This window comes from Centropristis striata, chromosome 20 (genome assembly GCF_030273125.1).
Source record: "Centropristis striata isolate RG_2023a ecotype Rhode Island chromosome 20, C.striata_1.0, whole genome shotgun sequence".
Taxonomy (NCBI): domain Eukaryota; kingdom Metazoa; phylum Chordata; class Actinopteri; order Perciformes; family Serranidae; genus Centropristis; species Centropristis striata.
Window position 1 is genome coordinate 12,065,732 of NC_081536.1, and position 17,480 is coordinate 12,083,211.

A 17,480-nucleotide genomic window follows, 5' to 3' on the forward strand; every position below is an offset into this window, starting at 1 on the left:
ACAAAAAAAGTTGTAAAAGTTCTCAAGGTTTTCAAAGTATGGAGGAAAAAAATCCCCAAGAACACCTGCTATATCTGCTGCCCTTCAGAGAAAAACCTGACATGTGATTTACACATGCAGTCAAAAAAGTACTTACCATGTTCTTTGAGAGTACAGTAAGAAATGAGTCCTGCAGAGAGCAGGAGATGGACCCCCGGAGTGAGGACCTCCGAGACAGACAGATGGGCCGCAGAACACTGAACCACAAATCTCATCTGCTCAGACAAATAAACTGCACAGGTGTACAGGCTGTATGTATGTTTAGGTTGCGATCCCAAATCATATTATGTCACCATTGTGCAAACACACACTGAAAACTGTAACTCTATGAACCCCATAACACCTGAAAAATGTGAGTGGGTGTTTTCCTTCACTTTCTGTTTTATAGAAGATAAACTTTTTATATAAACAATTCCCGGTGAGAAAAGCACAGAGTGTTGTTTTCGGGAAGATGCAAACCCTGAACTTGTTAATGCAAGAAAGAATGAAACAATTGGGTGAGAGGATGTGCTGCCAAATCTGCTTATGTAACAACAGTCCATTCACCTCAGCAAGAACAAGTAAATCTCCCTGATTGTGGCAGAAATGTTGAAATACTTGGATGTGCTCTGACTTCTTTCTCATGTCACAGATCAGGGCTCATTTATAACTTCTGTGTGTGTGTGTGTGTGTGTGTGTGTGTGTGTGTGTGTGTTTGTGTGTGTGTGTGTGTGTGTGTGTGTTGTTCAAGACAAATTACTTCCATTTGTATCTGTGCTTGCGCAAACCACACTGCACACGTTTGTTGTTTGTGCAGGCTCACACAGGTTTGGGAAAGGAGTAGAAAAGCAAGTGTAAAGTGTGTATTGTAAGGACATGCCGGGGCATCCTGTGTGAGAGTGAGCAGGTTGATGAGCTGTTGTGATCGGAGCACTTTGATCTGAGACCCTCTGAAGTCACATTCACTCCAAGCTGAGAGAACCTTACTCAAATACTACATACATACTTCGCTCTTTTATTCTTCTTTTCCGCTTGTTCTATCTTTTTCTTTCTTGGTTTCACACACACACACACACACACACACAGAGAGAGACTTGAAGTTAGCCTTTGTGGCCTGTGAGAGAAGTCAATATGTGTCCTTTCAGCTGTCAGCTGATTCTGCTCCGTGCATCCCCTCCTGTCTGTCTGGTCTCCATGGCATCATCTATAACGACTATTTGAGGTCCAAAACACAGACAGTCTGCACCGTGTGGAGCAAAACGGCTCAGACGGACACAAAATGATAAACACTTGTATATTCATTCACAAAAAGGTGTGCAAGAAGCTGTGAAATCACTTCATAGTAATTATTAAGACAGACATTGCCCATATAACCTACATGAACTGGAGGATTTTAACTCCATGCTGGACGTAGTAAATCACAAGCTGATACCCTGTTATGTTCCTTGAACTACCCTTCTCTATTCCTCACTCATTTTCATGATAAAGTGTGCTGTCAGCAGGTGGTTTGCTTTCCCACAGCTGTGCGATGAGAGGATATGTCTCCAATAAATTCAAAAAGAAAGAGGAGAAAATACAAAAGCAACAACTCATGTTCAATAATCATGAAAAAAATGAAGCAAAACATCCTCAGTCTGTGTAAATATAAGCGTTGTTACCTGTAGAGCAAAGGATTTGAGATTCTATTTATATTTGACTTAAACACCGCTATAAAAGTATTTTAGGTATTAAAGTGTGCAATCAGAGCAAAAGACAAGGCTCATTTATGTTTCATCTCTAGTCCTAACACACACACACACACACACACACACACACACACACACACATACCAAATAAGTACGCATTTACTCATGTAATACACACACACTCACATATACACTGGAGTGTTTTCTCTAGAAGATGAAAGCCAAATGTCTGGAATCTGGCTTCACATCTGCATCCAGTTAAATACTCTAATAATACCAAACACGACAGTGAGGATGTGTATGTGCGCACACAAACAGATTTGACATTTTTAGCAGGCTGTATAAAAGCAATTGTTTAGGGATTCACTTAAACTGAGAAGACTTTTATTCCTTTCCAGACACGAGCTGGGAGGTGTGTGTGTGTGTGTGTTGTTTCTCTCTCTCTTCTTGTCTATTTATTGGCACTATGAATGTAACAGAACACTATATGTTCAAGTGAGTCATCTCCACTTACACTTCTAGCTTTTAATTAATTTGGGTCAATGAAGTCAAGACAAACCATGACTAAAAACAAACACGTGCACAAAAATGTCTCCTATTTCTTTTCATTGCCTCAGCAACAGCCAGAAGGACAAGGAAATGTATCCAGTGTGTCCATGTTTGCTGGTGGTCACATTTTGTGTTTCTGACTCAAATAAACTCAGAAATAAATAAATTAAAGGAAAAACAAATTAACATCTTCTGAAGTTTGCTGCTCGTGCCAGAAATTTTCATAACAAACGCCTCTGCGTAATCACAGAACATAATGTGACTTTTTATTGTTTACATGTAATATAAAGGAAAAGGTGTGTGCATGTGTCTTCTGATTCAGGATACTTTCAAGGACACTTCAGTCTAAAGAACAGTTCATTTGGGATTATTTATCCAGTGGGGAAAGAGCTGATTATCGGGTCTTTGTTTAAGGCTATGGTAAGGTTAAGTTTAGGATTCAAGTAGTGTAGTGGTTATTGGTAGGGTACGTCTCCAGGAAATGAAAGTAAATTCATGCAATGTTCTCAAAAGTGATTTAAGTAAGTGTGTGTGTGTGTGTGTGTGTGTGTGTGTGTGTGTGTGTGTGTGAAGAGTGGGGGTCGTAATAGTTTGATGCGTCTCTATTGAGCGTTGTGCGTAATTTAGCTGTCAATTCACCTGAGGTCACCTCAACGAAACCGGAAGCTATTTTACAAATTAAAAGCACAGGAATCAAACGTTGTGACAACAGAGTCCTCAATGACTGACATAAAAATATACTTTAAACAGATCGTCTTTATTTCAATTGTTGTCGTTTTTAAGTCATCTGACTTGGTAAATATTCGTAAAAACAAATCATGTTCCCTGTATCGCTCTTATTTTGCTATCCACGACCGGAAGTATTATCTGTTTTCTTTTGGGCTTGCTTTACACTGGTGCGTACTTTAACACTCCGGCACCGTCCCGTCTGTCACAGCTCCTCTGGACTTTACTCTGAGCAGGATCAAACCTCGGTGGCATTATCGGACAATGGATATGAAGCTATTGGCTCTCGTGGCAGCACTCACGGTGCTGATGTATGCACCTCCATCACAAGGTAAGGAAATTATTATCTGGTTGCTGTTTGTTTTCTCTTCAGGTTTGTTTAGACCTTGTTCTTCCTTTTTTTGTATTCTATTTTTTTGCAGCGGTCATTGATTTCCTTCATTTTCCTTTCAAGTTGTATTGGTTATTTAACCATTATTTGCCATGTTTTTTGTTTATTCGTTTAAAAAATAACATTTAAGTGCGTCGGCAATGGAGAATAATTTCCAAAAAAAGTGCATGCCATTTCGCACTTGTTTTTTGTTTTTTACTAAAATAATATATAATAATATAGTGATATATATAGTTTTTGAAGTGTTTATGTTTGGTTTTTAAATAGTGTTTCTCGTGAAGTGGCGAGGTAGGCTACAGTTATTGACAAATCCATAATTTAACTCAAATGCCAAATTAAAGAGTGCAATTGTTGCCCTAATTAAATGTCAACCTCTTAATTTTAATAAAAAATATAATTTTCTTCCACAAATGTTAGTTTAAAGGATGCATGATCGTATGCATGTGCTTACGTGCAGCCTGTTGGCTCTCCGCCGCCGTGCGTAAAGCACCAACAGGCTGCACATGTGGCTCAGTAAGAAATTCCCAGTCGGATCACCGATCAACGTGTGTATTTGTTCTGCTCTTTGTTTTCTTTTAATTACGCGCAAATGAGGCAGCTATGAGACAAAGCCGCAGCTAGTTTACATGGCGACATCAGTCACCCACCTTGAAGGTGTGGAACCTTTTATCATGATAATACTGAGAAATCATGTGTAAAAAATAATTAGCATAGAGTTTAATCTATGGCGGCGCTTCTCACCTTCTGCTCATCGTTTCCCTTTAAAAACAAGACAAGGTTCTGTTTCGTCATGTAGTTTAATTTATTCTGCATGCAAATCCAGCTAACTGATATTAAATAGCTTCATGTATTTTTTTCAACTCTGGGTAACCCAAAAGCTTTCACAAAAAACAACATAGTCCGATTTATTTTTCCACATTTATCAACCGTGAAAATCTCCTGAAAGCTGAGATTGTAATGGAAAGTACACATCCATCATGAAGTTTTAGGACCACACAGTGCATACGTGTATGGCTGAAAGAGGTCAGTGTCTGTGCGTCTAAATGTCCTGATATAAATGTCCCCGAACCTCTGTGTGTGTGTGTGTGTGTGTGTGTGTGTGTGTTCGTTCTGCTGGCCAAGTAAAAAAATCTTTAAATGGACAGTTCAACCCAAAATCAAACATAGATATGTCTGTTTTTTTTTTCAAATGTAGCAGAGGCTATCATTGGGTGCTTTACTCGCTATTATATTTGAGAGAAGACAGACGTCTCTCAAATATCTTCAAAACTCAGCAACTCACACCAAAGCGATTTAGACCGGTTAGAGCAGAAAAATAGGTATTTTTGATTTGGGGTGAACTGTCCCTTTAAAGCTAAAGCTAAAGTAGTTTCGATTTAATGTTGGAACTATCCTTCTGCAACCCTGCAAAATATAGTGGATGGGTGTACAGCTCATGAGCTGTTTTCATGTATGAACACAATTTTGTAGATTTGTAGGTGCACTGTGTGCATCAACATGTTATTCTGAGTAATATATATATATATATATATATTACTACATAAATATATATATATATATATATATATATATATATATATATATATATTGGTATCATTTTCACTTCATTTGTTTGTTTTAATAATGTTAAATCTTATTTATATTAAACAAAGACAATTACAGAAAAAGTTTAAAAAAGGGACGCCCCTCCATAAAACTAGTGTGTATATATTTACCAAAAAAAGTTTCCTTAGTTTGAACATTAAATATTTTGCGTTTGTACTGAATTCAATTGACTGTAGGTCACAAAGGATTTGCAAAAATGGCATTCTGTTTTTATTAGTTTCCTACAGTGTCCCTACTTTTTAAGAATCTGGGTTGTACACAGGAGACCATTACTTTCATCTAAACTTGTATTTTATTGCTTTCTTTGAAACATTTTCTGAAACCGTGTAACTGATACCTATCTTCTCTCTCTCAGGAAAGCCCATCAGTCTGGTGGAGAGATGCTACTGCCGCTCAACAGTCAACAGCCTCCCACGAGGCTACATCCGAGAGCTCAGGTTCATCCACACACCAAATTGCCCCTTCCAAGTGATGTGAGTACTGTTTTACCGCTGGCACAAACACAACCACAGAGACCCGTATGTTTTATACCCTGGCATTAAAAAGTCAGACAGGTTTCCTCCTTGTTGGACATTTCTCACCATCAATCTCAGAGAGGTGACAGGACGGAGAAAAGAGCTGTGCATGCATGTGTACACACACGCCCCTCCGCCACTCGCTTTCACACACATGCACACAGAGAATTTACCACAGGCCCAGTGACGCATCCATAGGAAGTGCTCCATTTGAGTTTGAGTGAACGTGAAAGCGAGGTGGAAATTGGATGCAGTTTTGTTTTCAACAGGAAAGTAATAATTGTGGCTTTTGTAAAAGGGTTTGCTTCTCATTTGCTTGTCACGCAGCGGTTCCTCGTTGTACTCATTACATCCTTTGGGTCTGATTCATTGTTACGTCTTTGTGTGGAGTAAATTTACAGATTAGCAATACAATCACAATGCAGTAGGTTACAATAGACAGGAAAACTTCAGGAACAATTAAATATAAGGGAAATATCATTTTCACATTTGAGAAAAAAACTGTCAGGAAGACGGAAAAACTAAGATTTGTTACTCAAAAACAGGACATGTGGAGGTATGATCTCCCACATAGAGACATACGATCCAGTGTTGACCCATTCTGGAAATAACCACAAGGTTACGCTGGATTTAGAAAGTAGCCACATGTTGACAGATTGACCGCTCTACCTCCATGTATTTACATTTTTATGGCACGTTAATGAGGCAGTTCAGTCAAGGGTGAAACATCAAACAGGGTCTTTAAAGTTTGGAAAATGCTTAATGTTAACCATTGTGTTCAAGGTTACATTATGCTTGAATTAGAATAAAGTCCATAAAAAATCTTGATTTTTAGCATAATCCATAAACCAAAAATCTTTTACTATTTGCAATGAAACAATCCTCTGGTCATAAAACGTTGTTGTCTCCTGGCGTCTCATACCAGAAGAGGTTGGTCCCTGTCAATCCCTTACTCTGGAAAATACCAAGCATTAAATAATCAAGATCAAATCATACAATCAAAGTTAATACAGCAGGGAAAAAGGGGTCAATATATAGTCATTGCTGTAGATTAACGATGAAAGCTTTAAAAAACAACAAAGACATGTTTGGTTTAGATTCCTTGAAAGTCCTTGAAATGTTCTGCAGCATCACAGATAAGGTAAATGAATGAATGGTCACCACTGTGAAAAGGCTCTCTGTGTGTCAAACCGACATAGCAGTGTTAATTCAGTCTGTTTAATATCAATGTGTTAAAAAAAACCTGATGTCACTGACTTTGCATAGCTCACCCTTTAATCTTCAACTTCTTCTACATTATTCATGTATACTTAACCATTTTTTTCTTTTTCTTATCAGTGCCAAGCTGAAGACAAACAAAGAGGTGTGTGTGAACCCAGAGATCCGGTGGCTGCAGCAGTACCTGAAGAACGCCATCAACAAGTAAGTTGCAACCACAGAAACTGGTTTTGGTTATGAATAGTTGTTCTTATCGATAGCATACAACACCATGAAATCACTTCTATTCTGTAAACATTTCAAGTGCGGAATACAAAAGTGAATGCGCATCATTCATCTATCACCATTGTGAAGGTGACAGCTCTTAATTGCCCAATTTATACTAAAGCCCAAACATGAGACATGCTAGTACATGACCAAGTGGGAGTACAGACTGATTCTACTTTCACACACAAACTGTGGGTCTGATGTCGGATCCTACATAAACTTTAAAACCAAGTTTAATCTGCTTTTATTAGAGCGCTGATAGTTTACCCCTGATGATCACTGTTTATGCAAGACACAGGTTTAACAGTTGTATGGACTTGAACCAATGTTGTTTATTAGCTAAATAGTGTTTTAAACTCGATAATGCTGTAACTTGGTTGACCTGACTTTCTATTTTGGTCATTTAATGTAACATTAATGCAACAACTTACATTCTACAATCATGCCAAAGTTTGAGATTGAGAAGGCTAAAAGTCACCGCCAATATCAACTGTCTCCTTCCTGCACAGAGGAAAGCAGAGACACTTTTCTGCAGAACACTGGCACCATAAAGTTTACAGAAGGGATCAAGTTGCCATCTTGAACTCTATGCAGTCATATATTTCTAAGGATTGAGCACCCCTGTAGCGGTCGGATGAAACAGACGTTATTCTGGGGATGCACAAGGCTTTTCCTGTCTTTGCACTCCTGCACTAACTGAACCAATAAGGATTTTGATGCTCCAGCCTCTGACTAACACACACTCGATACCCGCCCAGCGTCCCGCAGTCAGACTGTCTGTCTCAAGGATGATTGTGAAGTACTTGGCTTGTGGAGGTGTGAACGGTCCTCTGCATAACAAAACAGCCCATGTAGAGAGTAGACAGCGCTCATTTACAATGGATCAGATCTAATGTGTTTCCAATTACACATACAGAACAGAGGAGGGACAAACCTATTTAAATGTGTCTGAAGGCACACCATTGTAAGTCATGCATTATGCTTCCCTTTAGTCAGGTAAATAAGACCATGATTGCTTTTTTATCATCTGAAATTATTGTTATTCCAATGTCAAAACTTCCCATCCACATTCAAGGGTTTTTTCCGTTAATATAAGGTCTATGTATGTTTATATCACTCTGCAAATGCTGCAAGTTAATGTTCCGTAAAATTAAATCTTTAGATATATGATACGTTTTTTCCATTCACCGGCACCAAAGTCAAAATTTGTTTGTAAATCTCTTTTTGGAAAGAAAAACTAAACCTGTCAAAAAGTAATTGAGTCTCTGGAATGAGAGATGGCCAACTGACTTATGGGCTAAAAAGGACTGATTTACCCTCCAAAGCTGATTAAAGGATACGTTTATATATGAAAGGATAAAATGTAATGTTCTTGATTGCAGGTCCAATAACATTTTGGTCCCATAAACTTGAAGCAGCTGTTTTAGCTGGAAAAAACAAGGATGGAATATATTCTGAATGCTGGCACCATGTCTTTGTATTCCTGGCCTCCAATCATGGCAGAAGAAACTCATTAATTTTGCAGTGTGGTGTTAACAAGATAGATTTTCACAGCCAAGTGTTTGTTCAAATGGACATGATACAAATGTGTTTGTCACTCAGCAAGTGTTATCTCTTATAATCACAGGGTTCCTACGAGTGTTGAAAATCCCTAAAAACACTTGAATTTTAATGTGGTGTTTTCATAAATTATATTAATCTGGTGTTACATCAACACCAACTCTTAGTAAATCAAAACTATTTTAATATTTTAAATGAAACAATCAGATCATCATATCAGTTTGTTGTCTACTAGCGTCTCACACCAGATGCAGGGCTGACCCTAAACCTGGATTAGCATTTGAAATGTCATATAGGATGTCAAATCTATTTATAAACAGATTTTTGAAACTTTAAACCCAGTTGTATTTTCCTTTAAGCCGCCACCCTGCTGTACAATGCTGCCATGAAACATAAACTTGGTTGTTTATAGTGCAATAACCTCTAAATATATACATATGTAATTTACCACAGCTATAAGGTGCTGGAAAAGCTTGAACTGTAACCTTTAAAATCCTCGAAAAAGGGCTTGAGTTTAACTTTGAAAAGGTGTGGGAACCCTGTAGTTATCAACAAATATGATTCTAACATTGCATCTATTTTGTTTTTATAAAACTCATAAAATTCTCTTTTTTCTTCCAGGATGAAGAAATCCAAACAGGGCAACTAAAAAAACCCTACAGAGATCCTCCTGAGGCATCACTGAGGGTTTGAACCATCACATCTTTGTAACATGTGATATGAGATCATCTGGTATGTTGATCAGCACTTATCCGGGCCGCCACGCTGCAGCCTCTTGCATGGAATAAACCTACAAGTCTTCATCGTGAACACCAAACCACCAGCTCTGTCGCTGTCTTCACCATCACCACATTCATCACTTATAGATTTGTAAAAGTTATTAGTGCAAAGTGCAATTATATCTGTGAGTGTATGTTTTCTAACTATACTGTATATACTTTTTTGTTAATGGACATCAACAGTAAAGAGATATTTTTGGAGATTTTGGCGTCCGTCTGGCCTCTCTGTCACTGAAGAAAAAGGGATCGACCTCGGGGTCAAAGTGTTTGATGTTGGCTGGAGGATTTTCTCTACAACAAACATCCTACTTGCAAGTAGCAGAGTCTTTTTATGTGCTAAAACAGCAGACTCTGGAATTTTTATATCTAATCCTAAACATGGGATCTGCTTATCCTGATCCTCTGATTTTAAATTGTACAAAATGAACAACAATGTATAGTTTCTCTTCTAAAAACGAGCCAAGCCGCCGAGGTCGTATTTCATGTTTCAAGTTAATTGGCACCCTGGAATTTCAATGGCTGCCAGCTCCCCCCAGACTGAATATAAGATATATAAAAGATCCTAGTAAAAATGTCTATTACAATGTTTTTGTGATGGAAATTAGGATGCCAAAAGAGCTCGAGCATTTCCTGAGCTGCTCTGTGGCTGTGTGATTATGCGACTCTGTGTTTCCCAACACGCCTTTTATTTTTTTTCATTCTTAGAGAAAAGCTGAACATCTGGATCCCAAAACATTTTAATTGAGCGACCAATGAGTCGAAATTTACTGGAATCATAAAGCTGTGTCTCTTAACAAGAGCTGTTGAGAACAAATGGTGATGCTCGCAGATCACACTCTGACCAAATTGCTATCTAAAAGATAAACTCATGTCAGCTGGATTCTGATTGAAATAAACCCTAAGTATGAATGTCCATTTCAAAGAAGGGTGTACTATAAATTGAATAACAGTTACCACACCAGTAGTTAAAACACTATGTTATATTGAGAGCCACAGTAGAGAAAGTATTACTGATATTAATGAGTAAATGTAAAGAGATGTGACTGCCTACAACCGTCATGCAGATAGCAATGCACTTTATATCTGATGTATTCATGTTTTAACAACAAAATTTACTATTACTCACTAAGTCTGATCATTAAATTCAGTCTTTTGTCTTTTTTATGTTAATCATGGTGTTTTCATTCTGTTCTTTTTTGATCATTGAATGTGTAGCTGCATTTAACTGTTAAGTCTGGGAGATATATTCATTTAAAGGGACAGTTCAGCCCAAAATCAAAAATCCATATTTTTACTCTGACCTGTATTGCTTTTTATCTCTGTGTGTGAGTTGCTGAGTGTTGGAGGTATCGGCCGTACAGATAACTGCCTCCTCTCCAATGGAACTTAATAGCACTTGGCTTGCACCAAAAAATAAAATTGAAAAACTCAAAACCAGTGTCTCTCTCTAGAAATCATGACATGGTTACTATTAGGAATCGGCAAACAAGTTTTTAAAATTTGTTTTGGTGCTTTGAGCCTAAAAAAGCCAAGAGCTGTTTAGTTCTATTGTACTTGAGGGAAGGCAGACATATCCACGGCCAATATCTCCAACACTATGCAACTCACAAAACAAACTACACTGAAAAATAGAAATATTTTCCCTAAGAGAAAAAAAAGCGTTTTTGATTTTGGGGTTGACCTGTCCCTTTAAATCTCCTTGTCACATGTAAAATTAATATTATACAAATGTTTTATTTTTGTACTCTTTTGTGCATTTATACATTAAATCTAAACATTTAAATGAAGGAACTGTACTCTCACATTTGAATCATCCAGCCAACGTTTTATTGTAAAACTTGTATACACTTGGTCGTTAAAAGAAAAAAAAAGGAAATCTTTAAAATGTTATGGTTACTATTGTAATGTGTGCAGCCAGGTCGTAATACATACACACACTTATACCCACTGATGCACACACACAGTTCAGTTCAGTGAGCTTTTCCAGAGCCAACACACAGCTGCTGTAATCTCACTATACCGGCGGGTCAGAGGGTAAATCTGAAGACTTTGATGAGTGAACATGTGTTTAGCTTTACTCACAAGGGCAAATAAAGGCAAGGACAATGATCCAGCCTGTTATTTAGTTATTAACTCAACAAGCGGCCATTAGGAAAACATTAGAGCTAAAAGGGATGAACTTTTAACTTCCCTCTGAGGGCATAATGTGAGGCGGAGCACAGTAGTTTGTGTGATGAGAGTGGTCCGCTGATTGAAACATCAGGCAGAGATAAAGGACTGTGAGTGGCACTGCACCACCCGTTCTGCTGTGTTTAGTGATTAGCTTTGAGGTCTGGTTTAAGGGGGATGAAAGCAGCACTCTTGTGTGAGATAAAGCCATTGATTCAGCCACTTGGTGTTCCAATTCAGAGTTCAAATTAATCAGATATAATCACTGTATGAGCTGACTGTGTTAAACTGGTATCACTGCAGGAATCTGCAGGTAGCAGAATTATTTTCATCCCTAAGTAATGTGAAGAGTGGACAGTTTGTCTCATGTGACATCAAAGTGTTAACTATTTGTACTCTGAATAATAGCTTTTTATTAAAACATTTGTTCACTGAGAATATTTCAATTAAACTTAAAATTGCTCACCTCATTTGCCTTCTATCATCAATTTTTTAGCAGGATTACACAAAAACTACTGGCCAGATTTTCATGGAACTTGCTGGGAGGGTGATGTATGCGTCAAAGAAAAACCCATTACATTTTAAATGTATTCTCATGAATGGGTTTGTATGATTTCTTATGAAAAACATACGCAAATGGTTTGCCTTCCTGTTTTAAACTTGCTGGTTACGTTGTGATGCGGATCTATGTAAATTTGGGCAAAAAAGCAACAACACTTGTTTAAGGTTATGAAGAAAGAACAGGGTTAGGCTGAAAATAACCACCTATCTACAGAAGGCAGTTATATTGGTAATGTGAAACATAAGTTAAGAAGGTTTCTAACGAGACACAATCACTGGTTTCCTGTGTGAAAGCGCTTCATAATTCTGCTGTATGTATCCTAAATAAACAGACGGAATAACTACAAGCTGTTCATGTAAAAAGCCTAAATATTTTGGAGGAAATATATAACAAAGAGGAAACACAAATTAATTTTCAATTTCATTAACCCTCTATGGTAAGCATGTGGCATATGATGCCAGTTAAGAAAAAAATGTGTTATTTTGTCTTAAAATAGACTAAAGTTTTTGGGATTTGTTGCCCATAGGCAACATTGTCCCATAACGGTGCACATGTAAAAAATAAAGTTTTTAAACACCATTTATTTAATAAACATGTGTACATGATTCAGTAGCTTCAACAGGGTACAATACACAACATTTTAAATTGAAAAACATTATAAAAGGAACGTTTTTAATCAGTTTCTTGTCTGAATGTTGCCTGTAGGTACCATTGTACCATCGAACCAACGACCCATTGAAATTAATGTCTAGTGTATGAAATTATCATAAAGGTTTACTCACCTACTAGTCAGAATATTTTTTTTTCCAGATGGAAAAGTGCCAGGAAATGACATTTTGATTGATTTTTTTGTGGCGCAAAATGGCAAAGCTGTTTCCTTTGGAAAAGTCTGCAAAATAGGGTTTCAATATGGCCTCCTGGAGATCATGTGACAAATTAAAGCATTGCTAGTGGTTCCCTATACTCTTCCCTCTTTTTTAAAGTATCGCATCACTCAAAAAGATGCATTGTAGAAATTTGACAGGCCAAAAATGGGTATGTTGCCTGAGGGTTAACACTGCAAGATGGCTCACTTGTGTTAAATTAATGTGACTTTGGAATAATCTAAAAAATTTCCAGATCATATATCATGGCTCACTTTATCTGCTTACTTTGCTCTTCGTTGTCCCCTAAATACTGGAATCAGCTATCAACATACTGTTTAAACACTGAGCAATAAAATACAACACATTCTTTGTAGCGTCCTTGTTGTTTCCACATTACAATGTAAAGCTCATGAACACGCTGAAGTCAGTCTTCCGAGCTCACAAAATGTGACCCTCTGAGGGGCATGTGAATGCACCACTGGCCTTGGCAGAGGTCTTCGTTCTCAAAGTGCCCCTCAGTTTATTATATACTTATCTACATTATCATGACCTGTGGGGGTTGCACAAAAACATACAAATATGATATGTACTCTAAAAAAAGCAGTTGTTTGTAATAGTTCTTCACTCAATGTTTTCTTGGGATGTCTGCCAGCAGCGACCAGTTAAACCATGCAGGTGGTGTAACTGGTGCCACAAAGCCTGAGGTGTAGTAAAAGTGATATTTTATATGCACATTACATTAACCTGTAAATAGAAAACATGGAGAAAAATGCAAGAAATCTCTGAAAACTTCAAACAGCTTTTAAAATGAGCTCATTCATATAAAATGTGTTGTGTCTTAGAAACTAAATTTAAATAGATAAAGAGGGTTCTACAACAAAATCTCAATTAAACAAGATGCTGTGGAAGGTAAATAAGGCGTGTTGAAGCATTAATGCCTCTGCACATCTAGTTTACTGAAGTGTAAAAAGACAACATCATTAGATTAATTATTGAAAGATTTACATGATCTTCATCAGTGTAATGTTGGTACTTGAGGCGAGCTGGGCACCGAGCCTAAATAAACACCGCACAGATCTGCTCACCCCAGCATGTTTCACATATTCATCACCAAACCTGAGAAACCAGCACAAAGATCAAAAGAGCTATGACTCACTGGCACAGATGGGACAAAAAGAAACTCCCTGAAAGAACAACTTTTCAAACCAAGGACCTCGTTCAAAGGTGAATTAAAGTCTGTGTTTTATAATATTGGGAATAATCTAAAAATTAGGTTTCTCATTGCCTTGGTATAAGCTGTACAGCCAGCACTGTACTCATCTACCCAAAGGCTGAGGAGTGTACAAGACAGGAGAAAACATATGAAGTTCATATTCAGCATTGCCTTCAAAACTCTGTTGGGATTTGGAGTTCAACCACAATGTCAGATGAAAAACTGACACCTTGACAGGCTAATAAAGTTTTGTCATGTGAAATGCAAAGAATGACACAGAAATAAGGGACGAGAGAAGCGTATGTGCTCATTTAACTTACAGTACATTTCCCCTCCATCGTTAGCTGTAAGGGCTCCCAGATGTTCAGCCAATGAAACTCCACTTAGTGGTTATTCATCATGAAAAGCTGAGCATGAAAATATGAAATTTTAGTGTGTGTATGTGTGTGTATTTATGTGCACAAGAAGGTAACAGAGGTCACATAAAGCCACTTCAAGAAAGTCCCAGTGGACATTTTTGTTGCAAGTCAGACCAGATTTTTCTAATAAAAAACTACAAGCTGGACCTGAGTTAACCTAGGGTCAGTTTTAATGTGTGTGTGTGTGTGTGTGTGTGTGTGTGTGTGTGTGTGTGTGTGTGTGTGTGTTTGTGTATCACTAAGTATGTATATATACATGTGTGATGTCACTTCCTAACTTGACTCCAAGACCATTAACTTTGCTTTAGCTCAGTACCTCCAGCCACGCTGGCAGCAGAACACAGCCATTCAAAGGCCCCACTACCCAAAATGTCAAGGGATCATGAAAATTGCCCTGCAGAACATATTAGGTGGTCGAAATGCAGACACTTACTCATCACTGTGGTTTGACCATGGAGTTAAATGTTACGACGACAATAATCTCTTCAACGGAAATGAAAATTATCAGGTCAGTTACAGAGCAGCTGTGATCAGAAACTTGGTTTGAATGGTTTGAATTTGTAGGATGACGATGTGAGTGTACACAGATCTGAAGTTCTTTAGTGCTCTGGGGTCCACTGAAGGTCTGATTATATTTGCTTTATACACATCTTTGTTGAATATTAGATTCTGATCAGTTAATTGTGGCATTCTACGGTCTTTTATTTTCTGAATAGCAGATGAGGTGGTTAAAAACACACAAAGAAATGGATGATAGAAATAAACAAACTTGAGAAGGACAGACATGGAGTTTCAGTCCTTAAACACTACATATTGTGTTCAGGAAAATGGATGAAAATATAAATGAATGTTCTTATCAGGTTTATGCCCCTCAAGGTGTTCATAATCAGGAATTAATGAACTTGGCTAAGACAGCCATCCTTTGGCCTCCCCATCATCCATTAAGAGGGCATTAATCTTACTTTCGCTCCATGAATATGCTCTTTTTTGGACTAATGTGTCTCTTGAACACTTGGACATCAAACTTTTTGGAAGCACACTGAGAACAGTTTTGCATTCACATTTGATCTCCCAAAGGAAAATGTTATGTTTTCTGTTTTACCCCCTCAACAATTAGCTCAGAGCAGGGTCAGCTACTGCGGGGCAAACACTTGGCTGTCATGTGGGATTGATCATTGCTTTTTCCGGTTGAAGGGCTGTCTTAAATTCCTTGGCACACAGCTTTTATCTCAGAAACTGTGCAATGCAGAGGCAGAAAAGAAAATAAAGATGAAAAAAAACTGGTCGGTTGATATGTGTGTGTCTGGGAAGTGTGTATCCACAGCTCCTGCTCTCTCTCAACCACAGTTCCCCCCTTATGTTGTTATTTACCCCCGCTGTCCTGGACCAGGCCACTGCCCTGGGGCATCTTGTGCACCAAAATCACACTCCCCAAGGGAGACATTAGCAGAGTCATAGCTGTGCTTGTATCAGATGACCCGTTGCACATTTCCACGAGTGCACACTCTCGCTCTGAAAAATCCCAAGTAATGATTTGTAAATGACTTGTTGATTGTACAAAGGGGGGGCAATGAGTGTTGTTAATTGCCTTAACACTGCCAGTGACCCGCCAGAGCATTAATCACAATTATGACAAAATTACTCAGCCGTTTGTTACAGAAGAGTTAGTCACTGCGCCGGATGTTGAAAGTGACCAACATGCAGTGTGCAATAACAGCGGCATGTGTGTGTCTGTTTGAGAATGAATAGGAGGCTAATAGAGGGGCCCCTATGAGCGGTTAAAATAGCCCTCCTGCAGTCTTTCTACCTTTCATGTGCTAATATTGCAGAGGTTATGAGTCCCAACACCATCCATCTTCACACACATGTTTGCATGGACATGGGGCCTTCCACCCACATAATAATCCCAGCTATGGTCCGAATTCTTTCAGTGTGGTTTTGTTTTCAAACTCAGGAGAAACATTGCGGACACTGGATGTTAGGTACGGATGAGACACAAAGGAGTCACACACTCAGGGGACGGTAGGAGGCCTTGGTCTGCGGGGCCCAGAGGAGCTAAAACACCACCAGCGTTAAACCTCACCCACATACTCACACACTGTGTTCCCCTTCATCTCCATTCCTCTCAGGATCACCCACATCCTAATTGGCTGATCCACCCGGGTGCCTCCATGAAGGGTGTGTTTAATGTCTTCCCATATGTAGCTGTGAGTGCTATGTGACACCCAAAGAAAGAGGAAAAAGACGACCATTAAGGATGTGACTAACAGTAAGAAGAGAGAAACAATTATGCCATTATCTGGAGATGAAACTGATATACTGTACTCGCCTCGTCTCCAATACCACAGAGTGTTTTTTCAAGCATGAGGTCGATCACTATAGAGACCCTTCTGTTGGGCTGCAGGGTGACTCAATGCTTGAGCACGCTGTCCAGATGCGACAGACAGGGAGGTCTGATGCTTAATACCATCCACCAACATTGTTCATCCTCAAACAAATACATTTTCTGGAAACAAAACGAAGAAACGGTTATTTTAACCACTAAACATCTGAATATGGTTTTGATGTAACTGTAAACCAACAAATATTTGAGATTGTATTTTCTCTAATTTGGTAGTTAGTTGCAATGCTTTGACCTGATTTCAAAATTTACAGATTATGATCTTTGCTTTATTTTGAATGGAAACTATGCAGGATATTCCTAAAACAAACAAACAAAAAATGTTTAGATTCATACATATTCAATCATAACTTATGACCCACTAGAAGGTGGGGTGGTGCCTGTATTTTCTCTTTTTTTTGTTGGGTTTGGACATTTCTGGGTGTCGCCCTTTGGGCACAAAGCTACAATGATGTTGCCATTTTTGTAGCTACGCAGCCAGTCATTCAGATGACACAGGGAGGGGACTTTTCGTTCAAAACAACAATGGCATGGCAC

General features: G+C 38.3%; 1 protein-coding gene across 1 annotated transcript; it reads left to right on the top strand.

Moving 5' to 3' along the window:
* Nucleotides 1-3,179: 3,179 nt before the first annotated feature.
* cxcl12a (chemokine (C-X-C motif) ligand 12a (stromal cell-derived factor 1)) lies at nucleotides 3,180-11,948 on the top strand. Its single transcript, XM_059359880.1, has 4 exons — nucleotides 3,180-3,309; nucleotides 5,330-5,447; nucleotides 6,828-6,911; nucleotides 9,156-11,948. Exons 1-4 carry the CDS (start codon nucleotides 3,243-3,245, stop codon nucleotides 9,181-9,183), a joined length of 297 nt encoding a protein of 98 aa, XP_059215863.1. The 5' UTR covers nucleotides 3,180-3,242; the 3' UTR covers nucleotides 9,184-11,948.
* Nucleotides 11,949-17,480: the final 5,532 nt, after the last annotated feature.

Excerpts from the sequence above, each read along its gene's own strand:
- cxcl12a (XM_059359880.1), top strand. The coding sequence starts at position 3,243 with ATGGATATGAAGCTATTGGCTCTCGTGGCAGCACTCACGGTGCTGATG. Across the intron at positions 3,310-5,329 it reads GTATGCACCTCCATCACAAG|GAAAGCCCATCAGTCTGGTG; the intron begins GTAAGGAAATTA and ends TCTCTCTCTCAG. Across the intron at positions 5,448-6,827 it reads AATTGCCCCTTCCAAGTGAT|TGCCAAGCTGAAGACAAACA; the intron begins GTGAGTACTGTT and ends TTTTCTTATCAG.